Source organism: Scyliorhinus torazame, chromosome 1, assembly GCF_047496885.1.
Source record: "Scyliorhinus torazame isolate Kashiwa2021f chromosome 1, sScyTor2.1, whole genome shotgun sequence".
In the NCBI taxonomy this organism is placed as follows: Eukaryota; Metazoa; Chordata; class Chondrichthyes; order Carcharhiniformes; family Scyliorhinidae; genus Scyliorhinus; species Scyliorhinus torazame.
The window spans coordinates 377,044,069-377,057,849 of record NC_092707.1 but is presented as its reverse complement, the minus strand read 5'-3'; the positions used below and the strand labels follow the sequence as shown (position 1 = coordinate 377,057,849).

The 13,781-nt window shown below is 45.0% G+C and overlaps 1 protein-coding gene across 5 annotated transcripts in view; it reads right to left on the bottom strand.

Moving 5' to 3' along the window:
• Positions 1 to 13,781, bottom strand: part of mocs3 (molybdenum cofactor synthesis 3) — a 194,112-nt gene that overhangs the window by 157,010 nt on the left and 23,321 nt on the right. For all 5 annotated transcript variants that reach the window (XM_072511883.1, XM_072511874.1, XM_072511865.1 and 2 more), the window contains exons 3-4: positions 8,282 to 8,374; positions 2,648 to 2,768 (exon numbers count right to left, since the gene is read on the bottom strand). In XM_072511883.1, coding sequence (XP_072367984.1) covers positions 2,648 to 2,768; positions 8,282 to 8,374 — 214 coding nt within the window. The remainder of the gene's footprint in view (positions 1 to 2,647; positions 2,769 to 8,281; positions 8,375 to 13,781) is intronic.

Here is a 13,781-nt window from a genome sequence, read left to right as displayed (position 1 = left end):
TAAATTTAGTTAGGTTTTGTTTCCCCAATGTACTGATAAGACACATCTCTATTATACGAGTGTTCATCCAGAGAATGTTAAGATTGTATTCTTAGCTTTCTAATTAGGAGATGAATTATTCATCAATGAGGGAACCAGATTCATACAGCACAGAAAGATGCTATTTGGTCCATTGTGCCTGTGTTGACTTTTTGGTAGAGCTTTTGAACTAATCCCACTTCCCTGTTCTTTCCTCAGAGCTCTGTCTGATTGAACATATCTAGAACTGTTTGCAACAATTATGCAGCTTTTTAAAGCAAAGTTCAAGATGCTGTGGGAACAGAATGTCCGGAGAAAAGGAACATTTTGAGAATATTGTGCTTCCTATGGTGTATCTTATTAAATTTTAACAAAATGCTTTGTTTCACAAGGAAGTCCCGGCTCATGAGTTTTAAATCTGCACACTTAAAAACGTTACTATAACTTGCATATGCCTCACATATTTACGTGTTCCCCCAGAAGAAAACATTTTAACTATTCAGATCTAAGCATTTAACCAAGTGATACATAAGTACATAAGAAATAGAAGCAGGAGTAGGCCATTTGGTCCTGAGTTTGCTCCATCATCCAATATGATCATGGTTAATCTATGTCAACTCCACCTTCCCACACCACCCATATCCCTTAATTTCCTTAGTATCTAAAAGGCCTTCCTCCTGAATACCTTGAATTACTTAGCATCCAAGTCCTCCAGTGTAGAGAATTCTCAAGTTCCACAGCCCTCAACTTCTTCTCATCTCAGTTCTACACATACAACTCTTTAATCTAAGATTGTAATCACCTAGACATAGAATTCCTAGAATTTCCAGTCAGGGTAAACATCTTCCCAGAATCAAGCCCCTTAAGAAATTGATGTTTCAATGAAATCGCCTCTCATACTTATAGATTTAAGGGAATATATGTCCACTCTACTCAAGTTCTCCTCATAAGACAATCCTCTCAACTCAGGAATTAGTCTAGTGAATCTTCATTGCATTTCCTCTCAGGTTATTATACCCTTCCTTAGGTAACGAGACCAAATCTGTATATTACAGTATATTAGATATGGGGCGGGCTTCTGTGACCCTGAGGCTAAGTGTTGACGCCGTCGGAAACGCCGTCGCGTTTCGTGACAGCATCAACACGGCTTCAGGATCAGCAATTCTGGCCCCTATAGTGGTTGTGTAAGGTGTGATATAAATGCAAGTCTTTTTCTTTTCCCCACATCTGTGCGGAGTCTGCACGATCTCCCCATGTCTGCGTGGGTTTCCTCCCGGTGCTCCGGTTTCCTCCCACAGTCCAAAGACGTGCAGGTTAGGTGGATTGGCCATGCTAAATTGCCCTTATTGTCCAAAAAGGTTAGGGAGGGTTATTGGGTTAGGGTGGAAGTGAGGGCTTAAGTGGGTCAGTGGGCAGACTTGATGGGCCAAATTGTCTCCTTCTGCACTGTATGCTCTATGGTGTGTATATTCCATCCGCCACATTTTCACCTTGTCACTTAACCTATCTATATCCTTCTGCATACTCCTCGCCATTTACCTGCCCACCTAGCTTTGTTTTGTGGACAAACTTGGACTTTTAGCATTCTGTCCTCTCACCACGTCATTGAACACTAAATGTCTCTGACATCTACCAAACTATCAGGGTAACCTCAGCAAATGAGTATCACAGGAGAAAACACACATTTACTTAAGGTTGTGCCAGAACACTTTACAGCTAGTGAAGTACTTCTGAAGTGTTCTCACTTTTGGAATGCAGGAATTGTAGTAGCCAATTTCCATAGAACAAGTTCCCACAAACAGCAATGAGTTAATAACTGGATAACGTGGTTGTTTGCCATGTTTATTGAGGGACAAACATTGGCCAGGACACCAGGGAGAACTTATTTGAATAGTGTCATTTAATCTTTCTAGTTGAATGGGCACATGTACCTATTTAAGTGTCAATGATAGAATGACTGCTTTAAATTTAACACTGCATAAACTGACTGCTACATTTCGTTACACTACACTTCAAAAAAGTAACTTGTTCGCTGCAAAACATTTCTAAGTCCCAAGGCCATAGAAAGTGCCAAATCAATGCAAGTTTTTACTTTCTTTCCTCAGTCAACAAATCTTTGTTACGTAACGATTGCTTCTAATCTCCATTGAGAAGATTGATTTAGTCAGCTCTAAGCCACAGAGACACAACGATCTTAGATTCCATTCACAATTTGAGTTGTATTAGCTGATTTCAGTCAGGACTTCAGTAGGCATCTCAATGTCTCGGGTTTAAGAAAGAGAAGAAAATGGCCTCAACTCGATCACGATTCAGCATGTTTGCTGATAAGCGTAGATATCTGACAGAGGGACAATAAGAAAGCTGTAACATTTGAATGGCACAGCAACACTCACTTTGGTGAGTTTTTGGATGGTGAGCTATCATTTATAAGAAAGGAAACAACACCTACAGGGAGTAAAATGATGAGTAATAAATGTTAGAGGAACGATCTTAAATTCAAGATGTTGCCAAAATATGTCAACTGTGGAAGCAGTTGGCTTGGGGACATGGTGCTGCGCCTGAAAAGAAAATAAGTTTGTTCAGCACTCCAAAATGAAAAAGACACAGAAACATAATCAAATATACATACCGATTTATCATGGTTGCTGCGGACAACGCTTTCGACATGCCCAATTTATCCTCTGCATGGAGAACCTGTCTTTGTAGGTTACTAACCTCCACATCATCATAATCAAGAAGTCCCAATCGACCTAAATTGACATTTACACATAAGAACATAAGAACTAGGAGCAGGAGTAGGCCATCTGGCCCTTCGGGCCTGCTCCGCCATTCAATGAGATCATGGCTGATCTTTTGTGGACTCAGCTCCACTTTCCCGCCCGAACACCAGAACCCTTAATCCTTTATTCTTCAAAAAACTATCTATCTTTATCTTAAAAACATTTAATGAAGGAGCCTCTACTGCTTCACTGGGCAAGGAATTCCATAGATTTACAACCCTTTGGGTGAAGAGGTTCCTCCTAAACTCAGTCCTAAATCTACTTCCCCTTATTTTGAGGCTATGCTCCCTAGTTCTGCTTTCACCCGACAGTGGAAACAACCTGCCCGCATCTATCCTATCTATTCCCCATATTATTTTATATGTTTCTGTAAGATCCCCCCTCATCCTTCTAAATTCCAACGAGTACAGTCCCAGTCTATTCAACCTCTCCTCGTAATCCAACCCCTTCAGCTCGGGGATTAACCTAGTGAATCTCCTCTGCACACCCTCCAGTGCCAGTACGTCCTTTCTCAAGTAAGGAGACCAAACCTGAACACCAATACTCCAGGTGTGGCCTCACTAACACCTTATACAATTGCAGCATAACTTCCCTAGTCTTAAACTCCATCCCTCTAGCAATGAAGGACAAAATTCCATTCGCCTTCTTAATCACCTGTTGCACCTGAAAACCAACTTTTTGTGACTAATGCACTAGCACACCCAGGTCTCTCTGCACAGCAGCATGTTTTAATATTTTAGCATTTACATAATAATCCCTTTTGCTGTTATTCCTACCAAAATGGATAACCTCACATTTGTCAACATTGTATTCCATCTGCCAGACCCTAGCCCATTCACTTAGCCTATCCAAATCCCTCTGCAGACTTCCAGTATCCTCTGCACTTTTTACTTTACCACTCATCTTAGTGTCGTCTGCAAATTTGGACACATTGCCCTTGGTCCCCAACTTCAAATCATCTATGTAAATTGTGAACAATTGTGGGCCCAACACTGATCCCTCAGGGACACCACTAGCTACTGATTGCCAACCAGAGAAACACCCATTAAACCCCACTCTTTGCTTTCTATTAATTAACCAATCCTCTATCCATGCTACTACTTTCCCCTTAATGCCATGCATCTTTATCTTATGCAGCAACCTTTTGTGTGGCACCTTGTCAAAAGCTTTCTGGAAATCCAGATATACCACATCCATTGGCTCCCCGTTATCTACCGCACTGGTAATGTCCTCAGAAAATTCCACTAAATTAGTCAGGCACGACCTGCCCTTTATGAACCCATGCTGCGTCTGCCCAAGGAGCAATTTCCATCCAGATGCCTCGCTATTTCTTCCTTGATGATAGATTCCAGCATCTTCCCTACTACCGAAGTTAAGCTCACTGGCCTATAATTACCCGCTTTCTGCCTACCTCCTTTTTTAAACACTGGTGTCACGTTTGCTAATTTCTAATCCGCTGGGACCACCCCAGAGTCTAATGAATTTTGGTAAATTATCACGAACGTATTTGCAATTTCCCTAGCCATCTCTTTTAGCACTCTGGGATGCATTCCATCAGGGCCAGGAGACTGGTCTACCTTCAGCCCCATTAGCTTGCCCATCACTACCTCCTTAGTGATACAAACAATCCTCTCAAGGTCCTCACCTGTCATCTCCTCATTTATATCAGTCACTGGCATGTTATTTGTGTCTTCCACTGTGAAGACTGACCCAAAAAACCTGTTCAGTTCCTCAGCCATTTCCTCATCTCCCATTATTAAATCTCCCTTCTCATCCTCTAAAGGACCAATATTGACCTTAGCCACTCTTTTTTGTTTTGTGTATTTGTAGAAGCTTTTGCTATCTGTTTTTATATTCTGAGCAAGTTTACTCTCATAATCTACCTTACTCTTCTTTATAGCTTTTTTAGTAGCTTTCTGTTGCCCCCTAAAGATTTCCCAGTCCTCTAGTCTCCCACTAACCTTTGCCACTTTGTATGCTTTTTCCTTCAATTTGATACTCTCCCTTATTTCCTTGGATAGCCACGGTCGATTTTCCCTCTTTCTACCGTCCTTCCTTTTTGTTGGTATAAACCTTTGCTGAGCACTGTGAAAAATCGCTTGGAAGGTTCTCCACTGTTCCTCAACTGTTTCACCATAAAGTCTTTGCTCCCAGTCTACCTTATCTAGTTCTCCTCTCATCCCATTGTAATCTCCTTTGTTTAAGCACAAAACACTAGTGTTTGATTTTACCTTCTCACTCTCCATCTGTATTTTAAATTCCACCATATTGTGATCGCTCCTTCCGAGAGGATTCCTAACTATGGGATCATGACTCAATCCTGTCTCATTACACAGGACCAGATCTAGGACCACTTGTTCCCGCGTAGGTTCCATTACATACTGTTCTAGGAAACTATCGCGGATACATTCTATAAACTCATCAAGGCTGCCTTGACCGACCTGGTTAAACCAATCGACATGTAGATTAAAATCCCCCATGATAACTGCTGTACCATTTCTACATGCATCTGTTATTTCTCTGTTTAATGCCTGCCCCACCATAATGTTACTATTTGGTGGCCTATCGACGACTCCTATCAGTGACCTTTTCGCCTTACTATTCCTGATTTCCACCCAATTGGATTCAACCTTATCCTCCATAGCACCGATGTCATCCCTTACTATTGCCCGGATGACATCCTTAAATAACAGAGCTACACCACCTCCCTTACCATCCACTCTGTCCTTCCGAATAGTTTGATACCCTTGGATATTTAACACCCAATCGTGACCATCCTTTAACCATGTTTCAGTAATGGCCACTAAATCATAGTCATTCACGATGATTTGCGCCATCAACTCATTTACCTTATTCCGAATACTACGAGCATTCAGGTAAAGTTCACTTATGTTGGCTTTTTTACCTCTGTTCTGAATCTTAACACCTCGATCAGTAACCTCTCCTAAGTTATATTTCCTCTTAACTTTTTTCCTAATTTTCCTTGTCGTTGAACCCATATCTTCATGTAACAACCTGTCGCGTTGATTACCATTAATGTTTTTACTTCCCGTTTTATTCGTTTTAGTATTACTGGTCCTATTCACTGAGCTACCCATAGTCACTATACTTTGTACTGTCGCCCTTTTTGATTTTTGACTATGGCTTCTCTGCCTTACACTTTCCCCCTTACTGCCATTTGTTTCTGTCCCTGTTTTACTACCTTCCAACTTCCTGCATCGGTTCCCATCCCCCTGCCACATTAGTTTAATCCCTCCCCAACAGCTCTAGCAAACCCCCCCCCCCCTAGGACATCGTTTCCAGTTCTGCCCAGGTGCAGACCGTCCGGTTTGTACTGGTCCCACCTCACAGCCGGTTCCAATGCCCCAGGAATTTGAATCCCTCCCTCTTGCACCATCTCTCGAGCCACGCATTCATCCTATCTATCCTGACATTCCTACTGACTAGCTCGTGGCACTGGTAGCAATCTTGAGATTACTACCTTTGAGGTCCTACTTTTTAGTTTAACTCCTAACTCCCTGAATTCAGCTTGTAGGACCTCGTCCCATTTTTTACCTATATCATTGGTGCCTATGTGCACCACGACAGCTGGCTGTTCACCACCCCCCACCAGAATGTCCTGCAGCCACTCCAAGACATCTTTGACCCTTGCACCAGGGAGGCAACATGCCATCCTGGAGTATCGATTGCGCCCGCAGAACCGCCTATCTATTCCCCTTACGATTGAGCCCCCTATCACTATAGCCCTGCCATTCTTCTTCCTGCTCAGCTGCGCAGCAGAGCCAGCCACGGTGCCATGAACCTGGCTGCTGCTGCCTTCCCCTGGTGAGCCATCTCCCTCAACAGTATCCAAAGCGGTATATCTGTTTTGCAGGGAGATGACCGCAGGGGACACCTGCACTGCCTTCCTACTCTTGCTCTGTCTTTTGGTCACCCATTTTCTATCTCCCTCAGTACCTTTCACCTGCGGTGTGACCAACTCGTTAAACGTGCTATCCACGACGTCCTCAGCATCGCGGATGCTCCAAAGTGAGTCCATCCGCAGCTCCAGAGCCATCAAGCGGTCTAACAGGAGCTGCAACTGGACACACTTCTTGCATGTGAAGGAGCCAGGGACAGTGGACGTGTCCCTGAGCTCCCACATCGCACACGAGGAACATGACACGGGTCTGAGATCTCCTGCCATGTCTTAAACCTTAGGTTAACTTATACAACTACAATTCAAAAAAACTAAAGAAAAAATAAATAAATTAGACAATGAAAAGAAAAACTAGTTACCAGTCACTTACCAGGGATAAAAAAGCACCTCCTACCCAACCAGCTTCGAATTCCCACCTAGATTCAAATTCCCAAACTCACTCTTTGCTATCTCACTCTGGCTGTGTCTTCTCTGGCTCACTGGGAGAACTTATCGCCAACTTATCACCACAAACGTTTGCCTGCCTGGCCCCACCCCCAAGTTTTATTTAAATATTTGAACAAATTTTATTTGTAGTAGATTCAATTTATAAAAGGTACTCAAAAAAATCACTCAAAACAAAAGGCAAGTGATACAATTTTCATATCACTGGCCTCTATAGAATACATCAGGGTTCACAGGGGACTGTTGCCACTGGCACTACTGATTTACTGGCATTACTTTTTTGAAAATGTATTAATCCAGCTGTTTCTCTGTTGTTTCAGATGCTGTGAGATGTGCCATTCAATATAAATGGTTTGTTACTCATAAAAACAGGAATTCCGGCAGAGTAAAGAATTGCTTCTCTTGAAGCAGCTCTGGAAAATAAAGGGATCATAAAATAGTACCATGCATGATCAAAACACTGTTCCAGTGCACAAACAAGGGCTCTGTCAGAAATGGCCATTCAGTCCACTCCCAGATGTTAATATTGCCATCAAATTATAAATCCTCAATTTTGAATTTCAGTCCCCTCAAGATAAATCTACTCACCTTTTGGCTGCATTTTATAACCATGCCCTAGCTTTTAGTGGTTTGCGTACATGCAATACCTGAATCTCTTTACTCCAACCGAGCTCTGAGCATCTCATCATTAAGAAAATACTCTATTTTGTCCTTTTCAGATGACTTCACTCATTTCTACATTGAATTCCATCTGTTATAGTTTTGCCGACTTGCGTTTGCTTATGTTCCTTTGTATCTTGCTCCTCCCATCCACACAATTCATTGTGCCTTCCAATTTAGATCTGCAAATTTTGATATACAACTCCCTATTCTTTAAACAAGTTATTAATGTATGTGATGAAAAGCTGAGGAGGCAGTGCAGATCCTTGGGGGACACCATGCATCATTTCCCACCAATCAGAGAACAAACTCTTTATCCTTTCAGTAACAGTACTGGTTCACAATCATCAAAATTTTATTTTATTTTGTTGACCAGTAATACCCTCAGGTCAAGTCTCTCTTAATAAAAGCTTTTAGAGAAAAAAACCCACAAACTTCAAAACCCAGAGCATAATCTTACCAATGCCTGCGGCAGCCAAGTACTGTGCTGCAGGACAGCCTAGCCCTCCACATCCAACGATCAGAACAGCTTTCTTGGAGAGATTCAGCTGACCTAGAAGCATTAAAGCATTTTAATTTTAGGTTAAAGTTTGAGCATTTTAAACAATGAGCTACACTGGAGCCAATCGGTTAGTGTATTAAATTCAGTATCTGGGCACACATTTATGTAATCTTTATTGTCACGAGTAGGCTTACATTAACACTGTAATAAAGTTACTGTGAAAGTCCCAAGTCACCACATTCTGGCACACCTGTCCGGGTACACAGAAGGAGAATTCAGAATGTTCAATTCACCTAACAACACGTCTTTCGGGACCTGTGAAATGAAATGAAAATCGCTTATTGTCACAAGTAGGCTTCAAATGAACTTACTGTGGGAGGAAACCGGAACACCCGGAGGAAACCCGCGCACTCACGGGGAGAACATGTAGACTCTGCAGACAGTGACCCAAGCCGGGGATTGAACCTGGGACCTTGCCGCTGTGAAGCAACAATGCTAACCACTGTGCTACCATGCTGCTCATAACATGACATTGAAGTTTCCAACAAGGGTTGAGAGGATGTGGCATACACTATTGATGGTGAAACACGACCATGTCAACATTTAAGAATAGATAGGTGATTAAAAGGAAAATAAAATAAACACCAAATAGAGATTGAACAGCCTTCTGTGATTTTAGCAATGGGACTACGGCGCTGAGGACCCGGGTTCGAATAAAGGCCCTGGGTCACTGTCTGTGTGGAGTTTGCACATTCTCCCCGTGTCTGCATGGGTTTCACCCCAACAACCCAAAGATGTGCAGGTTAGGTGGCTTGGCCACGCTGAATTGCCCCTTAATTGGAAAAAAACGTATGCATACTTACCTGAAATACTTGCTATAACTAAATAAATGGTGCTAAGATTGATGTTTCGATGTGGATGGGATTATGGCTTCCCTGCCCCTCAATGTGGGCTGGTTTAGCACAGGGCTAAATAGCTTGCTTTTAAAGCAGACCAAGGCAGGCCAGCAGCACGGTTCAATTCCCGTACCAGCCTCGCTGAACAGGCGCCAGAATGTGGCGACTAGGGGTTTTTCACAGTAACTTCATCTGAAGCCTACTTGTGACAATAAGCGATTTTCATTTCATTTTCATTTCATTTCATTTCAATGTCAAGCATCACAGAATATCAGTTCTTATATAATATATATGGTTTTCTTACAAACCAAACTACTATTTTTTAATGTTTTTTATTAAGGCATTTACATCAAACACAATCAAAACCAAAAAGAGAACAAACAGGAAATTATATAGCAAATAAATAACCAACACCCCCACGCCCCACCCTCCCTGCCATTATCCTCCACACATTCTGCCTCCCTTTTCAACCCCAAAGTCCCGTTTCCTCCCCCCCCGCCCCCCCGACTTCTTAACTATCCGTTTCTGATTCCCATGCTACGCCACAGCAACACCTTTTTTTAAAAATATATTTTATTCAAGATTTTCGGCCAAACATAACAGTACATAGTGTTTCTTTTACACAACAATAAAGCAATATAAATAACAGTGGCCAGTTTTAAACAAATAAATAATATATAAACAAAAACAAAACTGAATGGCAACTGCCTTGTCCAAAATAAATACTCTCCAAAGATACAATCCAACAATCCAATATACAATTACCTATAACAAATACCTATACATATTATTCATATACAATAACATCTCTGAGAGTCCGTCTGATTCCTCCCCCTCCCCCTTCTCCGCCCCCCCCCCCCCCCCAGGTTGCTGTTGTTGTCTACTTCTTTTCCATTCCCTCTATCTTTCTGTGAGGTAATCGACGAACGGTTGCCACCGCCTGGTGAACCCCTGAGCCGAATCCCTAAACACAAACTTAATCCGTTCTAACTTTATAAACCCTGCCATGTCGTTTATCCAGGTCTCCACACCCGGGGGTTTGACTTCCTTCCACATTAACAATATCCTGCATCGGGCGACTAGGAACGCAAAGGCCAACACGTCAGCCTCTCTCGCCTCCTGCACTCCCGGCTCTTCTGCAACCCCAAATATAGCCAACCCCCAGCTTGGTTCGACCCGGACCCCACCCAGAACCCCTGTAGTGCCGGGCATGACCAGAACATGTGGGTGTGATGCGCTGGGCCTCTCGAGCATCTCGCACACCTATCCTCTACCCCAAAAAATTTACTAAGCCGTGCTCCAGTCATATGCGCCCTGTGTAACACCTTAAATTGTATCAGGCTTAGCCTGGCACACGAGGACGATGGGTTTACCCTACGTAGGGCATCAGCCCACAGCCCCTCCTCAATCTCCTCCCCCTGTTCTTCTTCCCATTTCCCTTTCAGCTCATCTACCATGATCTCCCCCTCGTCCCTCATTTCCCTGTATATGTCCGACACCTTACCATCCCCCACCCATGTCTCTGAGATCACTCTATCCTGCACCTCCTGCGTCGGGAGCTGCGGGAATTCCCTCACCTGTTGCCTCGCAAAAGCCCTCAATTGCATGTACCGAAATGCATTCCCTTGGGGCAACCCATATTTTTCCGTCAGCGCTCCCAGACTCGCAAACGTCCCATCTACAAACAGATCTCTCAGTTGTACTACCCCAGCTCTTTGCCGTGCTCCAAATCCCCCATCCATTCTCCCCGGAACGAACCTATGATTGTTTCTTATCGGGGACCGCACCGAAGCTCCCGTCCTTCCCCTATGCCGTCTCCACTGCCCCCAAATTTTCAATGTAGCCACCACCACCGGGCTTGTGGTGTATTTCTTCGGTGAGAACGGCAACGGTGCCGTCATCATTGTTTGTAGGCTAGTCCCCCTGCAGGACGCCCTCTCCAATCTCTTCCACGCCGCTCCCTCCCCTTCTCCCATCCACTTACACACCACTGAAACATTGGCGGCCCAGTAGTACTCACTTAGGCTCGGTAGTGCCAGCACCCCCCCTGTCCCTACTACGCTGCAAGAATCCCCTCCTCACTCTCGGGGTCTTCCCAGCCCACACAAAACCCATAATACTCTTCTCGATTCTTTTGAAAAAAGCCTTCGTGATCACCACCGGGAGGCACTGAAACACAAAAAGGAATCTCGGGAGGACCACAATTTTAACCGCCTGCACCCTACCTGCCAATGACAGGGACACCATGTCCCATCTTTTAAAGTCCTCCTCCATCTGTTCCACCAACCGCGTTAAATTAAGCCTGTGTAATGTACCCCAATTCTTGGCTATCTGGATCCCCAAGTACCGGAAGTCCCTTGTTACCTTCCTCAACGGTAAATCCTCTATCTCTCTGCTCTGCTCCCCTGGATGCACCACAAACAACTCACTTTTCCCCATGTTCAGTTTATACCCTGAAAAATCCCCAAACTCCCCAAGTATCCGCATTATCTCTGGCATCCCCTCCGCCGGGTCCGCCACATATGGCAACAAATCATCCGCATACAGAGATACCCGGTGTTCTTCTCCCCCCCTGAGTACTCCCCTCCACTTCCTGGAACCCCTCAATGCTATGACCAGGGGTTCAATCGCCAGTGCAAACAATAACGGGGACAGAGGACATCCCTGCCTCGTCCCTCTATGGAGCCGAAAATAGTCAGACCCCTGTCCATTCGTGACCACGCTCGCCATCGGGGCCCTATACAGCAACTGTACCCACCTGATATACCCATCCCCAAAACCAAATCTCCTCAGCACCTCCCACAAATAATCCCACTCCACTCTATCAAATGCTTTCTCGGCATCCATCGCCACCACTATCTCCGCTTCCCCCTCTGGTGGGGGCATCATCATTACCCCTAGCAGCCTCCGTATATTTGTATTCAGCTGTCTACCCTTCACAAACCCAGTTTGGTCCTCATGAACCACCCCCGGGACACAATCCTCTATCCTCATTGCCATTACCTTGGCCAGAATCTTAGCGTCCACATTCAGGAGGGAAATGGGCCTGTAGGACCCGCATTGCAGCGGGTCTTTTTCCTTCTTTAGGAGGAGCGATATCGTTGCCTCTGACATAGTCGGGGGCAGCTGCCCCCTTTCCCTCGCCTCATTAAAGGTTCTCATCAGTAGCGGGGCCAGCAAGTCCATATATTTCTTATAGAATTCAACTGGGAATCCGTCTGGTCCCAGGGCCTTCCCCGCCTGCATGCTCCCAATCCCTTTCACTACTTCTTCTGTCTCAATCTGTGCTCCCAGTCCCACCCTCTCCTGCTCCTCCACCTTAGGAAATTCCAGCTGATCCAGAAAGCACATCATTCTCTCCTTCCCATCCGGGGGCTGAGCTTCATATAATCTTTCGTAAAATGCCTTGAACACTCCATTCACTCTCTCCGCTCCATCTCTCCCTCCTCATCTCTCACCCCCCCTATCTCCCTCGCTGCTCCCCTTTTCCTCAGTTGGTGGGCCAGCAACCTGCTCGCCTTCTCCCCGTATTCGTACTGTACACCCTGTGCCTTCCTCCATTGTGCCTCTGCATTACCCGTAGTCACCAAGTCAAATTCTACATGTAGCCTTTGCCTTTCCCTGTACAGTCCCTCCTCCGGTGCCTCCGCATATTGTCTGTCCACCCTCAGAAGTTCTTTCAACAACCGCTCCATTTCCCTGCCCTCCTGCTTTCCTTTATGTGCCCTAATACATATCAGCTCCCCTCTAACCACTGCCTTCAGCGCCTCCCAGACCACTCCCACCTGTACCTCCCCATTATCATTGAGTTCCAAGTACCTTTCAATACACCCCCTCACCCTTAAACACCCCCCCCCCCTCATCTGCCAATAATCCCAGATCCATTCTCCAGGGTGGACGCTGTTGTTTTTCTTCCCCTATCTCCAGGTCCACCCAATGTGGAGCATGATCCGAAATGGCTATAGCCGTGTACTCCGTCCCCGTCACCTTTGGGATCAGTGCCCTTCCCAAAACAAAAAATCTATTCGTGAATAAACTTTGTGGACACAGGAGAAAAACGAAAACTCCTTACTCCTAGGTCTACTAAATCTCCACGGGTCTACTCCTCCCATCTGATCCATAAAGTCCTTAAGCACCCTAGCTGCAGCCGGCCTCCTTCCGGTCCTGGACCTCGATCTGTCCAGCCCTGGGTCCAGCACCGTATTAAAATCTCCACCCATTACCAACTTCCCCACTTCTAGGTCCGGGATTCGTCCTAACATACGCCTCATAAAGTTGGCATCATCCCAGTTCGGGGCATACACGTTCACTAATACCACCGCCTCCCCTTGCAATTTGCCACTCACCATCACGTATCTGCCCCCACTATCCGCCACGATAGTCTTTGCCTCAAACATTACCCGCTTCCCCACTAGTATGGCCACCCCCCTGTTTTTTGCGTCTAGCCCCGAATGAAACACCTGCCCCACCCATCCTTTGCGTAGTCTGACTTGGTCTATCAGCTTCAGATGCGTCTCCTGAAGCATAACCACATCTGCATTAAGTTTCTTCAGGTGTGCGAG